This window comes from Ictidomys tridecemlineatus, chromosome 10 (assembly GCF_052094955.1).
Source record: "Ictidomys tridecemlineatus isolate mIctTri1 chromosome 10, mIctTri1.hap1, whole genome shotgun sequence".
NCBI classification, from domain to species: domain Eukaryota; kingdom Metazoa; phylum Chordata; class Mammalia; order Rodentia; family Sciuridae; genus Ictidomys; species Ictidomys tridecemlineatus.
The window spans coordinates 44368039-44392558 of NC_135486.1; the positions used below are offsets into that span (position 1 = coordinate 44368039).

General features: G+C 32.4%; 1 protein-coding gene across 1 annotated transcript in view; it reads left to right on the plus strand.

Annotated features, from left to right (window-relative positions):
- The window catches only part of Spata17 (spermatogenesis associated 17), a 199713-nt gene that overhangs the window by 1627 nt on the left and 173566 nt on the right, over positions 1 to 24520 (plus strand). Inside the window, exons 2-3 of the mRNA XM_005334959.3 lie at positions 14437 to 14526; positions 15662 to 15743. Of these exons, the coding sequence (XP_005335016.2) occupies positions 14437 to 14526; positions 15662 to 15743 (172 nt within the window). The remainder of the gene's footprint in view (positions 1 to 14436; positions 14527 to 15661; positions 15744 to 24520) is intronic.

Consider the following 24520-nt stretch of genomic DNA (forward strand, 5'->3'; position numbering starts at 1 on the left):
ATTATTAAAAATAATAATACTTTTAGTTTAAAAGAATTGTAAAGATGATAAGGGAAACAAAATTCTAAATTTTGTGTAGTTTTTTTAAAAATCAGAGTATTGATAGTTTAGGGCAAAAAATAATAAAATATTAGTATGACTGGAAAGTAAATAGTAAATTTCCTTCATAAAGTAATGTCATTTTCCGTTTGTTATTGACTTGGATAGTTCTTCATAAATTTTAACCTTGGGAACTTGTTGAAAATGAAAATTCTGGTTCAGTGTGTCTTGGTGGCAGAGAGTCTATATTTCTAACAAGAATTCATATGAGGCCCTACTCTGCATAAAAAGAGAGACTGTAATAAAGAAACAGTGTATGGGCTTTTCTTACATTTATTTCTTCAACATCCTTATGAATTATATATATATTCCTTAATAATGTGAAACAATGAAAATGAGATTCAGTTAGATTGAGTAATTTGTGCAAGGTCACACAACTATGAAGTATTAAAGCCAGGAAATTTCACTCCGAAACCTATTCTGTACAATATGACTCAAGAGATTATGTGGAAATACTATAAGAAAACATTTCTAAACTGAATAAAGAGTGTAGATTTGAAAATAAAGGACTCTCTGAGTCTTAGAATTTCTTGAAATGATATAATCTTTAGATATTATTTGATATAATTCCAAGATATAGAAGAAAGAAATCACATGCTTCTACTCTAGACAGAAGAGAAAAAATTATTTTCTAAAGAAGCAGATGCATTGGATTCTTTATCTGCTCAACACTGAAACCTAGAAGACTGAAAAACAGTAATTACTCATGATTCAGGGGAATTAGCCAAGAATCCTAGCAAAGATCCATGTTTTGGGGAGGATATGAAAGGCATTTTGAGACATGTAAAGACTTAAGTGCCTTCCCTTTGTCCTTATCTGAGGGCATGTATTCAAGAAAATACAGTATTTCGTAATCAATTAAAAATTAAATCGGAACAAAGGTCTCACAATAGGAGAAAAAAAGAAAAATAAGTAATAGAAACAGCAATAAGAAATCATATTAGCAATATTTATGGTTTAAAGAGCATTATTTTGTGCAATTAATGGGATCCCTAATTGTATTCTTTCTGGACATCTTGGGCAAATTCAACAGCTTATTCAGTTTTCCATATGATTTCAGGCAATAGTCTTGGGAATTTTCCTGCTAGTACATGCTATGGGTTCTTTTTTTCCAGCATCTATTAGTTTCCTCAATATTCTTTCAGCCTACATTGGGAGCTGTTTCACTGACCTTTAGAACTGCCACATCTTCTCCTCTATCATTGTATCCCAAAGCCAGCATCATAAAGTTTTAGTTTTCTAATAGCTTTTCACTGTGATCAAAATACCCTAGAACAACTTAGAGGAGGAACAGTTTATTTTGGCTCATGGTTTCAAAGGCTTAGTCCATGGTATGCCAGTTATAACGTTCCTGGCCTGAGTAAGGCAGAACATCGTGGCAGAAGTTCCTGGCAGAAGAAAGCTGCTCAGTTCCTGACAACCAGGAAGCAGAGCAATTGAAGTCCTAGGAACAAAATATAAACTCCCAAAGTCACACCCTTAGCAATCTACTTCCTCCAGCCACACCTAGATGCCTATATTTAACACCTAGTATAGTAGTCCTTTCGAATGGATTAATCCATAGATTAAGTTATAATCTCATAATCTAATTGTTTTACCTCTAAACATTTCTTCATTGTCTCACATGAGTGTTCTAAGGACACCTCATATTCAAACCGTAACTATGTAGCAGTGTACTATACTGTCAGTTTTTATCTCTCTTTTAATTGTTATATATTCAAATTAGTAAATGTGTTTCTCTGGCTTTAGGGATTTTAGTTGTTCTTAGATTACTTTACCAGTTTAAGATTATATGATGCTTATCTATATTTAACTATAATATGTTAAAGTTTTATAACATTTTCCTTTACTCATTATGCAATTTTGTTCATCTGCTTATACCATGAGGTACAGATACCTTTTTCTGTGTAAATACTGTTTATTGAATAGTCTTTTCTTTCCTTACTAGTTCTAAATGTTCCAAGATGGTTAAATAAAAGGCATAAAATGGCAAAGAAATAAAATTGTATTTATTTACTGGCAGGATGATTGTGTCCATAAAAAACCCTAAAACACATGCAAAACAAATTAGAATAATAAATGAATTTAACAAGCTTACAGAGTACAAGGGAACACAGAATCATCTTTTTACATATTAGAAATTGATATTTACAGTTTGAAACACAACAGTATTATTTTAATAGCTTTAAAAATACATGTCATTTGTCCCAGGAATGTCAGTTCTTCTATTGACCCTATAGAAGTACTCTCATATTTACACAATTTGTGTTCAGGATTATTTTGTGTACAGGGTTATATGCACAAAAGTACTCATTAAAACATTTTATAAATATATATGTATATATATATTTATATATTTATATATCATTTAAACTATAAATACCTTGTATCTTACATTTGAAATAATGTGGCGAAATTCAGGCATATGCACATGGTAGGATATAAATCATAGTTTAAATGAGTAAAAGTTTTATATATAATAACATGAAAAAGTCCTTGAAATAAATTAAGGCAAAAAAATATAATAGAAATAAGTAATATACTTTGTGTGCTCTTTTATATAAAATTGTAGAACTAAAACTATGGTTCTGGAGTAAAACATAGAAAGCTGTCAATAGTGGTTTGATTTTGAATATTGAAAGATGGGTAGATTGAAAATAGAATCTTAATATGTTTTCTGTGTATTTTTCCTTGTTTAAATTTTTATATTGAACATTGGGCAATTATATATGATTTGTGAAATAAATCATAGGTAAATAGGAAAAAAAACTTGTTCAGGAGTAAACTTTTGTTTTTAAAACATAACAAAGTAAATAACCATATGCCAAAAACATACATTGGAGAAAAAGATAGCCTTTTCAACAAATGGTACTGGGAAAACTGGAAATCCATATGTAGCAAAATGAAATTTCACCTGTATCTCTCACCCTGCACAAAAATTAACTCAAAGTGAATCAAGGACTTAGGCATTAGAACAGAGACCTTGTGCCTAACAGAAGAAAAAGTAGGCCCAATCTCCACCATGTCAGCTTAGAAAATGACTTTCTTAACAAGACTTCTAAAGTGCAAGAAGTAAAATCAAGAATCAGTAAAGGAGATGGTATCAAACTAAAAAGCTTCTTCACAGAAAACAATAATGTGAAGAGAGAGCCTACAGAATGAGAAAATCTTTACCAGATGTACCTCCGATAGATCAGTAATCTCCAGGATATATAAAGAACTCAAAAACACTTAACACCAAAAACCAAAATAACCCAATCAATAAATGTGCTAAGGAACTGAACAGACAGTTCAGGGACAAAGAAATACAATTAATAAACAAATATATGAAAAAATATTCAACATCTCTAGCAGTTAGAGAAATGAAAATCAAAACTACACTCCAGTCAGAATGACAATCATTAAGAATACAAACAACAATAACTGTTGGTAAGAATGTGGGGGAAAAGGTACATTCATACATTGCTGGTGGGACTGCAAATTGGCGTAACTCCTATGGAATGTGATATGGAGATTCCCCAGAAAACTAGGAATGGAACCACCATACTACTCAAGTATCTCACTCCTCAGTTTATACCTAAAGGACTTTTAAAAGCAGCATACTACAGTGATGCAGCCACATCAATGTTTATAGCAGCTCCATTCAGAATATCTATACTATGGAACCAACCTAGGTGCCCTTCAAAAGATGAATGGATAATGAAATCAAGGTATATATACACAATGGAATATTACTCAGCCTTAAAGAATAATGGAATTATGGCATTTTCCAGTAAATGGATGAAACTGGAGAATATCCTGTTTAGTGAAATAAGCCAATCCCAAAGAATCAAAGGTGGAATGTTTTCTCTGATATGCAAATGCTAATTCACAATAAGAGGTAGGGGGGAGGGCAGAGAAGAATAGAAGTACTTTATATTAGAGGGGATTGAGGGAGGAGAGAGGGTATGGGGGTAAGAATGATAATAGAATGAATCAGACATTATTACCCTGTGTGCACATATGATTACATGACCTGTGTAACTCAACATAATGTACAACCAGAAGAATGAGGAGTTATACTCCACTTATATATGATGTGCCAAAAAGCATTCTACTGTCATGTATAACTAATTAAAACAAATAAAAATTAATTTTAAAATGGTCATAAGATATAACTGGTTATAAAACTTGCCTCCTAGTCATGAAAAACTAGAAGGTTAAATAAAATACATGAAAAATTATTTTTAAGCATTGATACAACAGAATGTATGATATGATCTTGAACAATGAAAACAGGTTAGCCAATTGTTCCAGTTTTTTGCCTGGAGGTAATTTCTGAATAAAATCCAAACTCTATAAGCATAACATTTGTAGTGTCTAGCATCTATTCATAAATTAGTAGTAGTAAAAAAGTATAGCAAACTGTGACTCATAACCAGAAGAAAAAAATGTCAGTTCATTGAAACCCAGAAATACAAAGCTGGTCAGAGTATCAGACAAGGATTTTCTAAGGAGATATTCAAAATATGATGAATGACTTAAAAGGAAAATATGAATATAGTGAGGAATAAATGGAGTATAAAAAATTAAATGAAACTTTTAGAGATAACAACTTAGAAGTAAAAATGTTTAGTTTACACACATAAACATTTAAAATTATGTAAACCATCTCAAATTTACAGGAAACATTAAAAATACCATACAGAGACATTTTTCCTGAATCATATGGAAGTAAGTTGCAACCTGATTGCCCATTACTCCACAATTTATTTCCATGAAAGGATATTTTCTATAAAACCACAATTCAAACATTGAAATCATGAAATTAACAAAGGCATATTTCTACCATGTAATCTTCAGAAGTCATTCAAGTTTTGCCCCAGTAATACTCTTTATAGCAAAAATGATCCTGTTTGTCTGGTCTCTTTAATTATCTTGAATGTAGAACATTTTTTTCAGTCTTTCTTTGATTTTCATGACCTTGATACTTTTGAAGATTATAGATATTTTATAGAATTTTCCTCTGTTAGGTTTGTCTGATTTTTCCTCTTGATTAGGTTCAGGTTATGTACTTTTGGCAGGAATATCAGAGAATTGATGCTGTAATTTTCTCATTGTATTTTTCCAGATACTGTGTAATTCTGATTTGTCCCATTACTGATGGTATTAATTTGGATCATTTAATTAAAGTAGTGTATGCTAGGCTTCTCCACTGAAATATTCTTTTATTTTTCTATGTAATTAATTAGTATTATTTAAAAGTAGACACTTTGAAACTATGTCCATTTTCTATCCTTACCCAACTTTAAATTTATATCAGTATAAATTAATAGTCTCTCATTTTAGTCAATGGAATAAAATGCTTTATCCTTATTTACTCTAATGGTAACATTGTTCCAGATTTAGCCAGTGAGAGCCACTTCAGGCTTTCTTCTCTGTCCTGATCAAAGTTATTGCTTTCTGACACAAACAAACGTTCCAGGCTCTTCTCCCACTTTTCCTGCCCCAGTCCGGGAACCATTCATTCCTCCAAGGAGGTCTGGCTCCTTTCAGTGAGTGTACATTGCTATTGGGGATTGCTGCTCTAACACCTGCTTAGTGGACAGAGCTAGGGACTATGTTTATGTATACACACAAATGCATTTTACATCTCTATTATTTTTATGTTAATCTGCTGAGGGCCATTACCAAGTAGGAATGACTTGCCAAGCGTACCCCATGCTGCTTAGAGGACATTCGATGGGACATTGCATGCATGCTTTAATAAGGTGACCTTGCTCAAGGACCAAGGCGGATCCGGGTTTAGAGCTGATCAGGTTTGAGGAAGTAACCGGCTCCTTGAGTTTAAGGCGTTGCCAGTTTAAGATAATGGATTTTAGGGAAGTTAGAGATTGAAGATTATTGCTGGGATTAGGGTGTTCCTGCTGCTTGTTCCCGTTGAGTTCTCCTGAGATTAAAATGGGATTTGGAGATAGCCTCGTGGAGTAGGTGAATTGTGCGGGAGACAGAAGAACGCAATTGCCCCTGGACCTGTGTGGAGGCGGTGTGAGAGCGGGAATAAAGGATTGCTGTTTGAACCTACAAAGGTGTGTGGTGGCTCGTGATTCTGGTGCCAAGCCGAGACCTTGGCATTAATCAACATTTATATTAAAATCCACGAGTTTACATTGACTACTCGATTTCAACACCACAGATTTATTCTTGTTATTCTTCCTTTTTGCCCTTCTCTACCTCCTTTCTTTCTCTTTGTTGCGCAGGCTGGTCTTGAACTTCTGGACCCAAGCAATCCTATCTAGGACTCCACTTCTCCTGGTAGCTGGTGCTACTGACTTGGGCTATGAAACCTTGCAATACTTTACTTTTCTGACACTGAGAATCCTGGCTACCACTATCTTTAATTTATTTACCTATCTGATCAATCCCTCTTTATGTAATCAAACTCCTATCACTACAACTGCCCCCTCTTTTTTTTTTTTTTTTTTTTTTAGAGAGAGAGAGAAATTTTTTTCAATATTTATTTTTTAGTTTTCGGTGGACACAATATCTTTGTTTTTGTATGTGGTGCTGAGGATGGAACCCAGGCCGCACGCATGCCAGGCGAGCGCGCTACCGCTTGAGCCACATCCCTAGCCCAAGTGCCCCCTCTTATATGGATACCCTTCTCACACAATGTTGGCTCTGCCTCTCATAAGGAACCATCCAACAGACTTGGATGCCTTCTGATTTCCTGTGTTGGTTGCCCTCCTCTTTCCTTGACACCACAAAGTCTGGCCTCCTCTCCTCTCCATGATCCACTCTACTTACTAAACGAAGACCATGCCATCGCCCCAGGACGTCCCAACATATGCATTTCCACCTTAACCCATCCAAGATACCCTTCCCTCTCCTTACACATGGTAGCATAGACCACTACCATAGACCATGGTAGCCCATTTGTAGCCCCTTATTCATCTGTGAAACAATAATAATGATGAGGGCTATTAATGAAAAATTTAAAAGCTGGTTCTCATTATAAAGTGTAGTCCTATCTCTCAACATCAATTGCCTCTTACTAGATACATGGTGTTAATCAGAAAACAAAGTTTATAAATTCAATACAGTTTCTGTCTTTAAGGAACTGAAAATCCTTAAGAATGAATAGTGAAATTATGTGCAAAATAATAATATTTTTCCACATCAGCATATCTGACAGCATAAAGCAGCCAATATTAGAATTTTACTTCTATTGTCTAAAATAATTACATGTTTCTGACATTAGAAAGGAATATTGTGTTTTAATCTATTGATAGCTAATTTACATAGGAGAGACTAAACAGTCTTTTAATATACAAAAGCACTTTTTTGAATATTACTGGGAAGACATTTAACTACCATTCTTGGTTCATTTTTTATTTATTGTTAAGTTAATTTCTGATCACTAATTATACACATGAATATAGTGTTATCCAGTGTTATAGTACTTATTTCTAGCTGATGATGAAGTGACTAGAAACTTCTGACTTTTTCTTGATGTTTTATTACATTTCTGGTAATACTTTTGGTCTTTTATCATTATTAATTCATTTAGTATTCATTGTGATAATACTGATCATAATAAATTTATTTCAAATTCATGTAGATGTCATATTTTATTCACTGCTATAGGATTTTCATTGTAATTTGGAACTAATTAATATACCATTAAAATAAAGTGTTACCCACATTTTTCATTTTAAACATAAAATGTCTAGCAGTTCATGGCATATTGTATGAGTATTCAGCATCCCAGGGGTAATCCAAGTATCTGTAAATTTCATTTTTAAGCAGTTAAAAAGAAGGCAACAGAAAAATGGGTTTAGAAATCAAATTTCAGCATATAAGTAAAAGCTTAGCAGTTAGCTACTGGTTAGTTTTTTCATGTTTCTTTCCTTTAATTTGTGGTAACAGTGATGTCCTTATTAGTATAATATATGTTTGTATTTATGTACATTATTGTTGATATTCCAAAAAGAGATTGTTTAATTTTTCACTTGATTAGGGTCACCAGGAGAAATTTAAAAACAAATCCAAAACAAAGTGAACTTGATTGCTTATTTTCTATATTTCTGATGACAGGTTATAGGTTCAAGCTAATAAATTAATAACTAATATGGTAACAAATACATTAGTTCAAAAAAAGTATTAGGTGTAGTTGTGAACCTATTTACAGTTCTCTTCCTTCCTATCAAAGGCAGCCAATTGTTGATTGTTGATGGGGAAAGAAAAGAAGTAATTTAAATAAGAATATATTTTACGAAGGTAAAAATATCTAGCATTAAATGTTAATATTGTTTTGAAAAAATATTAAATATCTTTGAGCCACATCCCTAGCCCAAGTGCCCCCTCTTATATGGTTACCTGTATCCATAGCTGTATCCCACTATGGCTTTATTTCTCATTATTGTAGGTTAGTGAAATTATATTCCTCACACTCTATGATCTTCTTTGAACTCCCTGCTCTGTTGAACATAGTATTCCTATATCTTTGCCATATTTGCCAATAATGACATTTGTGACATAATGGCATAACAGTATAAATAACATTTTTTAATGTTCCCCTGCCATATCTTGTTATTGGATAGGATAAAAATGACTATTTCTATTAGACTTGTAATTTCTTGAACAATAACCTTGTTTTTCATGACTTCTTCACAACATTTGGCAATTATTAATCATGTCTAACTTTATGCCTTTCTATTAACTTCTGTGACGCTGTATCATATTTGTGTCTTATAATTGGACCTTATTTAGTTTTTTGTCCTTATTTAACATCTTTCACTATAAAAATTTCTGAGCCAGATATTCTTAAGCCTCGGGAATGTGTGGTTCCACTTCTCACAGTGATATTCAAGGAGTCACTTATCTTCTAATATGTACAAAACTCTGAAAACCAAGGTTATCTGCCTTGGTTTCAACTCTTGTCTTTCTTCCTTCCATCCTTTGTCCTTCCTCTCTTCCATAAACATTTGTTCAGTTCTTCAATGTATCAGATACTTTACCTTATGTGGGTATATAGATATCAATAAAATGTAAGCCTAGCCCTCAATAAGAAAAATGTTATAATTTGTACCTAGAAGAAAGTTTAGAGTATTATGAAGATAAATCTTTCTGTAAGTTGTAGTTGGAAAATCATTTAAAGAGAGAGTAAATTTGGAAGGGTCTGAAGGCAAGAGAGAATTTAGCCTATTCAGGAGACTATTACAAGAGAGTAACTCTACCGTGGGAGGAAGTGGTGTAAAATGTGGGGAGTTGTGTCTGTTTGGTCTAGATCTGGAACAACTCTCATTCTAATGGCTTTAGAGTTCTTTCAAAAAACTTGGGATGTTTTGTGGGGGTCAGCATTAAAGTGTTTTAAGAAAAGAACATGATTGGACTTCAAAAGATTATTCAAACAGTGCATTAAAGAATAGAGTGGAAGAAGGCCACTGGTCTGGAAAACAAGACTTTTTCAAGTAACTAGATAAAAGCTGAACTAATAAAGAATAATTGCTTCACAGTTTGATACGAGCAGTTTGGGTAAATAATATTGCCATTCCTAAGAAATAAAAGGCAGAAAAAAAAACTCTTAATAAGAGAGGAGCATGTGTGGAAGATGAGAATAAGATGGGGTGTTTGGGATATGTTAAAGTTGAGATACCTAAGTAATATTAGCACAGATATTTTAGATATTCAGATCAGGAGAGTTTTCTGTTCTTTGAGAACCTACTCAAATGTTTCCTTTGATTTCTCTTTTCCTCTACTGTTTACTAAAAATAATATTTTTATGGTTCTAAATTCTATAGATATTTATTTCTTATACACTATTTTACTTTTTTATATGTTTTCATTTACTGGTGCAATTATTTTTCTATTCTATTACTTTGTAAACTTAGACTTGAGAGCACAGAATGTATGTTATGTATGTCTTTAGTTTGAGCAGCATGCTTCTTGCACACAATTTATATAATATATAATCAATCTTTTTAATTAATGAATAAGATATTGACAAATAGTATTTCTCTACAATCCATTGAAAAATGCCCATCAGATAACCCATCATTATGTAATAATGCAACAATAATCATCTTTTATTTATGTATCATTCAATATTTTTTCTACTAGGTTCTTTATGATATGCCAGCAAATTAAATTTTAGATTAAAACACTGAGCAAATTTATCCATATAAAAGTTGCACAGTTAGGATTTGAACCAAGGTCTTTCTACAAAGGTAATGTGCTATCCTTTATCCTAAAATTTTTACTAGGCTAGGCCATGGTTCATATTATATCAAATGTCCCAATTTCTTAGTGTTTAGTGCCTAGGTAAATCTAATACTTCCCTTAAGTTTGAAAATTTATTCCTGGTTTTCTAAAAGATTATATTAGTTCATTTCATTTTTAGTCTTAAAATCAGCATACTACAGGGACACAGCCACATCAATGTTTATAGCAGTGCGATTTGCAATAGCTAAACTGTGGAGCCAAACTAGATGTCCTTCAGTTGATGAATGGATTAAAAAATGTGGCATATATACACAATGGAATTTTACTCAGCAATAAAAGAGAATAAAATTATGGCATTTGCAGGTAAATGGATGGCATTGGAGAAGATATGCTAAGTGAAGTTAGCCAATCCCAAAAAACAAATGGCCCAATGTTTTCTCTGATATAAGGAGGCTGATTCATAGTGGAGTAGGGAGTGGGGGAGCATGAGAGGAATAGATGAACTCTTAGATAAGGCAGAGGGGTGGGAAGGAAAGGGAGGGGACTGGGGGTTAACAAGTATGGTGGAATGTGATAGACATCATTATCCAAAGTACATGCATGAAGACACGAATTGGTGTCAACATACTTTATATACAACCAGAGATATGAAAAATTATGCTATATATGTGTCATAAGAATTGTAATGCATTCCGCTGTCATATATTTTTTAAAAAAATCAATAAAAAATGGAAAAATATAAAAATTTGGAAGAAAAAATAAAAACATTACATGGATATTTTATAATGATTAATGAATTCAGAAATTAATAAATTTCTTCTTTCATATTTAATTTCCTAAAGATGAGCACTTTTAATAATTTTCTCTGTACAAAACCAGACTTTTTCTCTGTATACATTGACTTATGTGTACAGTTCAAATTGCTCTGTATAAATTTAAGAATATAAAATGCTACACCTTACTTTTTTTTTCACATTATACTACTTTATCTGTCCTTCAGACATTGATCTATTTATTTTTTTGTAAGGACAAAATTATTCCTATTATTTTAATATTACAAATAAAGATATGATATAAAACAAATTTGTAGGGAAATATTTGCTAAGTATGCTTCAGCGTGTTTAGCATGTTTTCATACAATTTCTGTTATAAGTTGTTTATATTTTATTTTCTGTTAATTGTCTATCTTTTGTTGCATTTTGGGTAGGCTGCTTAATTGAGTCATTTTATTTCATTTGTTTCCCCAAATAATATGACTATAGCATAAAGCTTTAATTTTTCCCTTATGGCATTCCCAGTTTATATACCTAAGACCTGACAGATTTGGGGAATTTACTCTTTAATTGACAGTATGCTGAAATTACCCAAAATTCAATTTCACCATATTTTAAAAAATATAAAATATTTCATATGTGCACAAGGGTGTTTACATACATGAAGATCATATAAAGAACAATTTTGAAAAGTCAATCAGCTTTAATAAATCTGATTCTGCCAAGGCATTTGAAGCATTTTGTGTCTGCCTTTCACATCTCATCCCTCTTCCTTGTCCTTCATCTCCATCCTGAAATTTGTGTTTTCTCATTCCTATTATAGTTTTACTATATGCTATGCATCCCTAATGAATATTCCTAAAATTTCACAAGTTTTTCCTATATATAAATGAAACTATTCTGTATGTGTTCAAAGACCAAATTGTTTTCTGCTGGCCATGTATTTGAGTCTTTGTTGTTACCTACACTTAATGTACATAGCCAGAGAAATTTCACCAGTAGCAAAAACCAAAAATTTCTCTGGTTATGTACATTAAGTGTAGCTCCTTAGTCTCTAGATTTATTTTGTTGCTTTGGGAAACTGGTGCTACAGCACAGTTTCAATATCATATTTATAAATGGAGATTGCATGCATTTTTTTCTTTTGTCTTTGCCTTTCTTTTTCTCTTAATTTCTGTTTTTACTTAAAAAAAAAAATCTTTCCTTCCTCTCCTTCAGAAGTCATGATGATTAAGAACCTAGTTTCTGAAGCCAGACAATGTAGAATCAAATTTCAGCTCTGAAACTAAAGATATAAACCTGGGCATATCACTACACTCTTTCTGCAGTATTATAAGAATATTCCTATATATAAGAATAAAAATTCTTATTAGCAGAATATTCTTCCTTATTAAAGGGGAATAGGATTATAACTATCTATGTAATAGTGTTGAAAGAATTATAGATAATTCACTGATGCATAAAGTACTCATTAGTAAAATATATTTTTTTTCTCTATTTCTATCAACAGCTCCTCACATGTCTTTCTTTTACCTATAATCACCCAAGTTATTAAGAGCAATAGGGTACCCATTGGCCCTCTAGCAACTCTGTCATCCTAAAAGAGGAAGAAGAGTTCTGTTGAAGGAAAGTTGTGAGAGCCATGTCTCCCAGGAAAGAAATCTACCAATAGGAATGTTGTTCCCTCAGTGAAATCACCTTTGGTAAAGACAAAATGTTGAGTGTTAGTAGTAGCACCAATTATTTCTTGAAACCATTGCAAATACAATGTGGAAAAAATAGATAAGATTACTGTCTTTTGGATTTTAAAGTTTAGTGGAGAGATCCATTAAACAATTCTTAAATATAAATGTATCAAATACAATGAAGAGCTATAAGGGGATAAAATAAAATAGAAAGCCCTAGCCAATTTGGGAAGTGGGGGGGGCGGGTGTGGAGGAAAGGAATTTAAATTGTTTTTCCTCCACAATAATATGAGCCAAGAATACAATTTAAATACAGATCTCTTTTAACATCTAGCATAGGCAATACGAACATAAAACAATATCTTTCTTTCAATCCTAATTGTCCAGAGAGGTCTAACATCCCATAATTATTTTCAGCAAACTTTATTAATGTAGTAATCTTATCATGGTCTGTTCCACTAATTGTTGGGTAACAGAAAGTATATTCTCACATGTGTCTTTTATATTTTACACTACACTTAATCACATCTATGTAATCTAACTAATTTTATAATTCTCTCTATACTGTAGTTTATATCTGGATCATTGGCTTTGATACACAAGTGTTATACTCCTTCTCAGGCTTGCTAGATAACTCTTGTTCTTCCTCATCTGATACCGTAATCCATTTACTTGTTTTCTCTTAACTATTTGCTATTGGCATGTTAACTGCTCATCTACTCTCTCAGTTAACCTTATAGTATTCAAGAATTTTATTGAGGTATTTTATCTACTCTATTTTTGTTCTAAATATGTGTTTTACATTTTTATAAAAAATGTTTTATCTAACATAATGAAAACGAAAAATAACCTTTTCAAGACAACAATTCTAAGGGAACTTTTAAACATAAATAAGAAAAATTTTCAAATGTTAAATAAGAAATAAATAACTATTCTTTATTCATTCAGCAAACATAAAATGCTAAATGTGTATCAATCAGTATTCTGGGAGATATTACTTTAAGCTCTACTGTAGTTGACCTAAACAATATCACTTTATTAACTGGGAATGAAAAAGGATAATACCAAAGACATGAAATTAAGAACAAGAACTGTTTGAATAAATCTTATCTTGCTATAAATCTAAGAACTGAGTTTCTTATCTCTTTATAAGCCCATGGCCTTACCCCCTGCCTTCTTTAACTTAAATGAACTTTCTAAGAATTCTAGCTATAATAGGCACTTTTGATTGATTCACTTTACTTAGAAGCAATTTATATAACTGATGAATGAGTTAAATATGCAAGCATTTTCATCTAGCATGATCCATGTATAGTGGCACTTAAACAGTAAATTCAAACAATTATGTAATTAAAATAATGACAAAATAACATATTGCTTTATTTCCTGATAAATGTTGCTAGTACATTAATTAGTTGCAAAATAGATGATTATAAAAATAAAAAAGTAAAGCTGTTGAAAGCTTATGACTTCTCAGAGAAAGATTAATTTTTAAAACATAACTCATGATTTTTAAGATGCTTTTTTAATTTAGTATTTTAATTTTATTTAAAATAACATTCAGATTATAATTATCATTTTAAAAGACATTAAAAGTTAAGGTTAAAAGGTTGACTTGCTTTAGAATTATAATTATTTTAGTTACTAATAAAATGTTTTTTTAAACTTTTTTTTAGTGTTGTTGATGAATTTAGAAAAAAGGAGAATGATGCAGCTATTAAAATTCAGAGCTGGTTTCGAGGATGTCGAGTTAGGGCATATATCAGGTATGTTGATTTTGTTATGGAAACTTCAGATGTAACACTAAAATATGTTCCTTAGAAAAAGTAACGTATTACCCATTTCAAATAGTCCCTTATTTTACTCATAGAAAGAATTTTGAATTGTTTTATATCTTTTCAAAAGAAATATTTAGTATTTTTACCTTTTCTTTAACAAAAAACTAAGTTATATTAGTCAAGTCTCAACTTTTAATAATTTTCAATATTGTGTAAATATTTGATCAAATACTTTTCCCCAAATTATAAAGATGATGATAAGTGATTGATTTCATATTTGTAGTAATGAATTGACAGGTGAGAAGCTGGTAGTGAGAAACTATTTCAATCCTCTCCTTACATGTATAGGTTAAAGCAAATGATGCTCCAAATATGTCACTCTGATTATACAAAGAGACTGAGGTTTATCCTGATCTCAATTCTTTCTACTCTTTCTTCAGTGTCCAAACATTCCCTCAGTCTCCCCTTAATTATGAAAAAAAATTTTTCCTTGGCAAGATAGAAGAAGAATATGCCTAGTTCATAATAACTTGGATCACAGGCTAGGGTCACACTTTATGATTCCTTATACTAGCTATAAAGGTCAGGCATGCAAATTTCAAGTGTAAAGATGAGGCTTCTCTTTTGTCCACTCTTGAACCTAGAATAAGACTGCAAAGAATATTCTTTATTTGGCAGACTAACATGATATTGGCTTAGATAGACTAAAGAATATAAGAAAATAATGAAGAGGTAAACTGTTTCTTGACCTCAAGAATTATTTCTAGTTATTTGTCAAGATGTGTATTAGTAGTGCCTGGCTTATTTTTCAACATGTCACTATGACCTATTTTATAATTCTAACATTCAAACATATTTTAAAGAAAAAGTAATATGGAATAATTGATTTTAAAATGTTATTTAATCAGAAGCCCCAAAGAAATAATGAAATTATATATGACTTTTTTATGTTTTTATAAAGATTAATTTCATATCAGATCTATAAATTTCTATTCTTTAAATGTATACATACACTTCGCTTTGAATTTGATCTCTTGAATTGTAGGAAAGTGTATTATAGGTAATGATCTAAGAGTCATACTTGTTTCACTGAAAGCATTCTAATAATCATATTTTTCCCTAGATATTTACACAGAGTAGCAACAATTATTCAAAAACGCTGGAGAAGTTACTTAGGGAAAAAACAGTTTCGACATCTTGTGAAGGTAAATATAAAATGTATGTATGTATATTAGCATTTATATTATAAAACATGCTGTAAAATTACTTTTGTTTTATTTACATGTAGTTTGGATGTTGCTGATGATAAATATTTATATAAAGTCAAAGGGCTTAATTTGGGGGGAAAGAGTTGTATTAATCAACTTTTTATCACTGTGACTAAAATATGCGACAAGAACAACTTAGAAGAGAAAATGTTTGTTTTGAATGCATAGTTTCAGAAGTCTCAGGCTGCTTTGGTTGGCCAACTCCTTTGCTCTGGGCCTACGATGAGGCAGAGGGTAATAGAAGAATGGTGTGGCAGAGGAAAGCTGCTTAATTCACGAAAGCTGGGAACAGAAAGAGAAAGCATAAAGGGCCAGGAAAAAATTTATTTTCCCAAGGGCATAACCCAGTGACCTACTTCCTTTAGCCCTAGCCTATCTGCCTATAGTTGTTACCCAGTAATACATTCAAATTATTATCTATCAAATGTATAAATCCATCGGTTAGGTTAAAGCTTTTGTAAACCAATTAGGTCATTTATGAACATTCCTTCATTGTTTAGCATATGAGCTTTGAGGGGAACACCTTAAATACAAACCATAACAAGAGTTTCTTCTGAGACTTTACTATTTTTTTCCATGGTCAATTGACTTCTTTATACTCAAACAACCTTGGTTATTCTAATTTTGTTTAAAGAAACTTCACAATGTATGCATTTATATTTACTTATCTGTTGATGATTGTCTATGCTTTCTAGATGGTGAGATCTTTGAGAGTAGCTACCGTAGCTCATTTTTAGATCAACAACATTTTAGATTAATGCACAGTTCTTAGCAGTCATAAACATCCTCATGAAATCATAAAGCAAACAACAGGCCATCTTTCATAATCTCTTCATTTTATTAATAGGTGCAAATAAGATAAATAAGGAAGGGGGAATGGGGATAGGAAAGACAGTAGAATGCATTAGACATAACTTTCCTATGTTCACATATGAATGCATGACCAGTATAACTCCACATCACATACAATTACAAGAATGGGAAGTTATATTCCATGTACATATAATATGTCAAAATGCACTCTACTGTCATGTATATCTAAAAAGAACAAAAAAAAGATTTAAATAAATCAAATATTTGTTCCAAATGGGTTTTTATAGAAAGGTATCTCCATTTGTGGTTATTTCACTGATGTATTTGCTATTAATATTATTGGAAAGTAACAAAAGATTTCATGGTGCCTTTATGCTAGCTATTATTTACTAAATACCTGCTATTTACCAGGCATTTTGCAAACATTCAATTTTTTTTCATGATGTTCATAAACCATTATCTTTATACTACCTATTCATCAAGTTAGGAAACTAGATCTACTACACTTGTTCATGAACACACTATACCATATTTCATATAGAGAGCAACCTTAATGTTGTTAGAAAAGCTTTCACATTGTATGTTAATTTTCTGATAATAGCCAACATTCTCTGCTTTATCTCCAGGAGGACAGAGACTGTGTCTCATTATAGTTGCTTTCTCTTAGCATGGTGCCTGGCATTCAGTAGATATTTAGTTAACACATATAAATGAATTGAAGAATGAACACCAATACTGTTGCTATTCGCTTTATCAGGTAGAAGTTAAAAATTGAACCTGATCAGTCATCAATCTCAGTATAACCTTGCTTTTTTCCTTTCTTGACTTGATTTTGGTTAAAAGTATCATTTTTAAAAAGTAACTTTTTGAAGTCAGAAATCAAATGCTTCTATTTCTGTTTCTGTTTAATACTTTGGAAAGGAAAAATTTGGAAAAAATGTAACTAGTAAGTACATGTTTTCCCAAGTATTTCACCTACTTTTTTTCTCTTTTTATTTTCTCAAATTGAATACCCAGACATTGTGGTAATACTTTTATCTTACCTACGTATAAACGTTCCTTATTGTTTATTTTAAGATATATAGAGATATAGAATTTTATTGTCTTAAGAAGATATTTCAGATGCTATTGTAACTTAATTGTACTATTTTACTGGAGAATTAAATTTATTATTTGAACCTATTTTTTCCTACAAAATGGGGAAAATATGTAATTAAATATCAAATTTATATTAATGCTTTTCAATATTGTTTTCCATACCCAACATTTTTACATTTTCTTTCCTTCGGTTTTTGACATATGATTTTCTTTCTAAATTTTTTTTTCTAAAATTATTATTCTATTCATATTTCAAGTCACTGAAAGTGTTTTTTAATTTTGAAGTAATTTAATATTTATAAAAAAGTTGCAAAACTAATATAAACTTGTGTGTTCATCACTCCGATTTCTTCACTCACATAAAGAAATTTGTTTTATTATTTTCTCTATATACTTATTTTTAATTTTTCTCTCTTGCTACATACTGTTATTTTTTAATTATGAGACAAAATTGCAGAATCTATATCACCTTATTTCAAAAGGTATCAGTGCATATTTTCTATGAAGCCATATTACAAGGGATCAAAATCAGGAAATTAACATCTGTACAAAGCTATTTTCTAATCTATAGACTGTATTCATATTTTATTGATTATCCCAATAATTTTATTTATAACAAAACATCTTTTCCAGAGTACAAACTAGAATTTCACATTGCATTTGTTTGTCAAGTTGCTTTAGTCACTTTTAATCAAGAATGGTTAATTCTTGAGTCTGTTTTTTCTTTCACAACCCTGATTTTGATAAGTAAAGGATAAGTATTTTTAAGATTATTTCTCAATTTTGTTTTGTTGTTGATTCTACATTATTAAATTGAGGTTATGCGTTTTTAGCAGAAATATATCCTTAGTGCTTAGAGTCCAGTCTCCTCCACAGTTGTTCCAAAACTTACTTATGGAGTATTAGGTATCTCCTAGGAGCAATGGGAATGCTAATTGCTATGTTTCTTCATTTTAGAACATAGTTTTAGGATGTCTAAATGATGTCAGTTTCCTTAATGATTGTTGATATTAACTTTAACTATTTAAAGTGTGGCATCTCTCAGGTTTCTACATCATAAACTATTTTCCTTTTATGAGTCAATATTTAAACACTCTGTGTATTCTTACCAGAATCAATCATTACTATGTTTGTCAAATAATGATTTTTTTCTATAACCCCACAATTTCTATTTACTTACTAATAAGCTTCTGTAAGGGCTTTTCCTTCTCTTCCAATTATTTATCCATATATTTATATATGTATGAACTGATGAATTTCTATTTTATTCAATGGATTATAATCAGTCAGTGTCACTAATTATTTTGGTGCTCAAAGTGTCCCAGATTTTGCCAGTGGAATTTTTCAAGGCAAGTTTTTTGAAGAATCAAATGATTTAACCAGGAAGATCAATGAATGAAAGTATTTTTTATGGAGTAATGGGCACTTAAACCATATTATTCATTAGTGGTTATGGATGTATATCAGTAGTATAGACAAATACAACAGAGTGTACATATTCATGAGGCATTCTAGGACCACTACTGACTCACTTGTATTCCTGTATTTTCTCCTCAAGCTTCTCATGAAGAGGCTTTCAATGATTAAGGAAACTTACTTTTAAAAAGTCTCAAAAGGTACCAGAGTGTGTACATTTCAATGATTGATATTAGAGTAGCAAACTTGGTGATGTGTATTTATCCTAATCAGTCTATGGTTGGAGAAAAAATATTTTTAAAAGTCCAAGTAATAAACCACTCAAGAAAATTTGATTTGTTACATTAGTGTCTCAACTAGATTTGATCAAAAAGGCATTATTCAGCATGATCACCAAGTAATCCTCTGATTCTCAAAATATATTTTCCTTCACTTCGTTCTTTATGATTTCTAAATCTATTAAGCTTTAAGTTCTTTGAGAATAACTCTTATTTTTTATTTCTGCCATTATGTACATATTGCTTAATATAAGGCATGAAACAATCCTAATGGGGTCTCAATAAATATTTATTGAAAGAGATTAAAGTAGCTCTTATGTACTGGTTGTCTCATGTGAACAGAATATTACACTAAGTGTTTTACATTCTTAATGTGTATATCAACTGTTACACTAAGCCTCTGAATACTGTTATTAATTTATAGATAAAGATTCTTAGGCTCAGGTTACCTCCCCTAGGACACACTGTTAATCGTAAGTGGAGACCAGTTCAAACCCAGTTTGATCTGATTCCAAAACTCATACATTGAGCAGGTAGGCAATTCAGTATCAGTCATTACCAGAGAGTTTCCTCCTTTGAGGTATCCAGAGGTCCTGGGTGACTAAAGAAGTGGCAATTTATCAGAGATATCTGTCTTCAGGGAACCTTCATGCAAAAGATACCTATTGTCTAAAATTATGTTTGATCCTTCCAAGTTCATACTTTTAAGACTCTTAAGACTGCTAGGCCACATAAAAGAAATGAGAATTTTTGCCAGAGCTTAGAGTTTAGTTTCCTTCTTAGCTGCCACCAAACTTACCCCCAAGTATTAGACACCTCCTAGGAGCAATAGGAATGCTGGATGCTGTATTTCTTCATTTCAAAAGGCTAATGGAAGGTGAGTTGAAGATACTTTTAAGATTGCCATAGTTTATCCTGTCACACACGTTAACACACAATGTCACATATATTGTCCTGTAGTCATGTTTAAACCATCATTTTCCAAACATATTTTGTTTAATTTTTTAGCCTAACAGCTATTTATACTAATAATAATACCTTGTAGTGTATGGTTACACTATAAGTTAAATGATACTTGATAGTGACTTGAAAATTTTAATAACAGAATTCCTTTTTTAACAAGAATTTAGGAGAATTTTTGTCCCTATATGTAAAACAGGTACTGTCACAAAGCTATTTTGGAAGCTAGAGAAATGGAACTACTTAGATTCTTTTTCTGTGACCTCTGTTATCACCTGAGCCACTAGAGCATGATTTGAAAGCTGCTGATTTAATTTGCTTGTCTTTGGAAGGATCTCTGGAAGGATCACAAGGAAAAAAAGTGATATTATTTGCCTTCAGGAAAGAAGACTGAGTAGTTGAAGAATAGAGTCTTTTCACTGTAAACTTTTGTAGTTTTTAAATTTCAAATAATATAAATACATTATATACTAAATAAATTAATTTAAAAAGTCAATTTAGTATGGACTTACCCCACCAAACATGCATGTATGCACACTCTTGCATGTACGTGCAGGGTTCAAACAGCAATTCTTTATTCCAGCTCTCACACCACCTCCACACAGGTCCAGGGGCAAACGCGTTCTGCTGTCTCCCGCACCAACCACCTACTCCATGAGGCTCTCTCCAAATCCCATTTTAATCTCACGAGAACTCAACTGGAACAAGCAGCAGGAACACCCTAATCCCAGCAATAATCTTCAACCGCCAACTTCCCTAAAACCCATTATCTTAAACTGGCAACGCCTTAAACTCAAGGAGCCGGTTACTTCCTCAAACCTGATCAGCTCTAAACCCAGATCCGCCTTGGTCCTTGAGCAAGGTCACCTTATTAAAGCATGCATGCAATGTTCCATCAAATGTCCTCTAAGCAGCATGGGGTACGCTTGGCAAGGAAATTTCGATGCGTCATTCCTACTTGGTAATGGCCCTCAGCATCTCCCCCCTTCTGATTAATTAAACAACAAGCAATGCGGCTTAGGACCGTGCCTGGTAGGTTGTCCAATTCAACATATGGTTCTTACCCGTCATCGGATGAACTGACCTCTAGGCGTCAGTCCCCTGTCTTAGGTTGAATCCACTGCAATCAGATCAACCCGTCGCTGACTACCGGTCCAACATTCAGCCATGCTTGTGGATAGGCCTAAGCACCAGTGGGGGGGTGAGGTTCTTGCCTCACCTCTGTTGGCCCCCAAATTTAACCTTGGTGCCAGTGGGGGGGTGAGGTTCTTGCCTCACCTCTGTTGGCCCCCAAATTTTAGACCATCACTAGTAGAAGGGAGGAAGATACAGAAATGCCACAACACCAAGCCAATTGACGGCTCCTTTGGAAAAATTGCATCACTGGTGACACCATCAGCAAAGATGTCAGCATTACCACAATTAACATGGGGTGCGCTGGCAAGGAAATTGCATCACTGGTGACACCATCAGCAAAAATATGCCAGCAGTACCACAATTCGCTGCACCAGACGATAGTTCACAATGCATGCAACTGATATATAGTCCAGGCAAGTTCTGCAGGCAGTTCAAATCGGAGGAGTCTATCAATATGTCCATTTCCTCCCAAAGTAAATCAAGTCCTTGATTGAGCATTACTTGTTGAGTTATATTCATTGATGCATCAGTTTATACAGTTTACTGTGGTAGCTATCATAGAAGCTGTAGTTTGGTTTTCTTTGTCTTCACTGGCACTGGGATGGAGATGGGAATTCTGGCAATGATGTTAAAGAGACATTATCCTGAACAGAATTATTAAATATGATGAAAAGGAAAAGTGAAAGTAAACAAACAGATCTGTTAATCACCTTTAAAAACAATAGTAAGCAAACAGATCTATTAACCACCTTTGAAAACAATCATTAACAGCTGTTTACCTAATTAGATTAAACCACTTAAATCACGTGAATAAAAAAAAAATTTGGATCCATTTTTTCATGAGCGCTCCTCATATAAAAATATGGACATACACACATACTGACATGCAACACAAAACAGTGCAGACATAACATACAACACATAAGACAATAATAACGGCCTTGTAGCTTTACCTAGGTAAAATCTCCATTGCAATGTTTAAAAACTCCACAGTCAAAAAATAAAACACAGTCAAAAAACAAAACTGATCAGAAAAACATTAACCTAGGTTTGTATGAGCTCAAAAAATAAAATAGAACTACGATGTGGGAAAAATGCAATAATAAAATAGATATTGAAAAAAAAGGCACCGTGGTTAATCACTGTCGCAGATGTAAGAATAGCCAAGCTGGAGCTCTGGATTTCAGCTGTTATGGATTTCAGTCAAATCATCTTCTTTTTCTGTAGAAATTGTTTTGGTTAACCTCTCTGGAATCCAAATCGGCTGCTGTTCTCCCTGTGGGAACACACAAACGGAACCCCGACTCCAGACAATAACTGGGTCGGGACCTTTCCATTGTCCTGTTAGAATATCTTTCCAAAGTACCTTAGGCTTATGTACATTTTTCGGATACATATGTCTTTCCGCAGCACTAAGTCCTGATGAATCCAAATTTAGAAAGTTTAGAGTAAAAAGGGTTATTTTAAGTTTATCTTTGGGGGATATATACCCCTTTCCAATTCCCTCTTTTTGCTTTAATAGGTACGTTTTAATAGTTTGATGAGCTCTTTCAACTATGCCTTGTCCCTGTGGATTGTATGGGATTCCTGTTATATGAGTAATACCAAATGATGAGCAAAATTGTTTAAAAGATTTAGACGTATAACCAGGACCGTTATCAGTTTTTAACTGTTTAGGAACACCCACAGTGGCAAAATTTTGTAAGCAATGAGCTATAACATCTTTAGTTTTTTCTCCGGCATGAAGGGAGCCCATCAAAAATCCGGAAGAAGTATCAACTGTAACATGTAAATATTTTAATTTTCCAAATTCTGGCAAGTGTGTGACATCCATCTGCCAAATATGGTTAGGTATCAGTCCTCTAGGATTGACTCCAAGATTAACTTGTGGTAAAAAGGTCACACAATTTTGACATTGTTTTATTATATGCCTGGCTTGTTCCTTAGTTATTTTAAAACGCTTCTGTAAAGTATTAGCGTTAACATGAAACCTTTTATGAAAATTTGTAGCTTCTTCTACAGTAGAAAAAATATGTATATCATGTGTAGTTTTATCTGCTAAATCATTGCCCAAACTAAGGGCTCCAGGCAATCCTGTATGTGCCCTGATATGTCCTATAAAGAATGGATCTTTTCTATCCCAGATTAGACTTTGTATAGTGGAAAACAAAGAGAAAACAGTAGAGGAAGGGGAAATCCTACCAGCATCTTCAAGGGATGTTATAGCATTAACTACATACTGGCTATCAGAGAATAAATTAAATACAGAATCTTTGAACATCACAAAAGCTTGTAGAACTGCATTAAGCTCTACCTTTTGAGCTGACTGTTTGGGAACTAAAAATGTAAAAGTTTGATCAGGGGTAACTACTGCAGCTGTACCATTATTAGACCCATCAGTGAATATATTTGGAGCATTCATGATAGGTGTTTTTCTTGTCATTTTAGGAAAAACTACAGGATGCTTAGACCAAAAAGACAACAAAGGATTAGATGGTAAATGATTATCAAATGAAACATTCGATTTACACATGATTATTGCCCAAGTATTTAATTCATTAGCTAACTCATCAATTTGCTCCATAGTATATGGAGTAATAATTTTATTGGGAGAAATTCCAAACACTGTCTTTGCTGCTCTTATACCTTTGAGTATTAATTGTCCTACAGCCTCAGGATACCTAGTAAGAATAGTGTTAGGAGAATAAGATAAATGTATCCACAATAATGGACCTTCCTGCCAAAATACTCCTGTAGGAATATTTCTTGTTGGTAGTACAATAAATAATAAAGGCAAACTTATATCAATTCTATCTAAATGCATATTTTCCATATATGTCTCAATAATTTTTAATGCCTTTCTAGCTTTAGGAGTTAACATTCGGGGTGAATTCGGATCTGATGGACCTTTTAGAATATCAAATAAAGGTCCCAACTCTCCTGTTGGTATGCCTAGATAGGGCCTTATCCAATTTATATCTCCCAACAACTTTTGAAAGTCATTAAGTGATT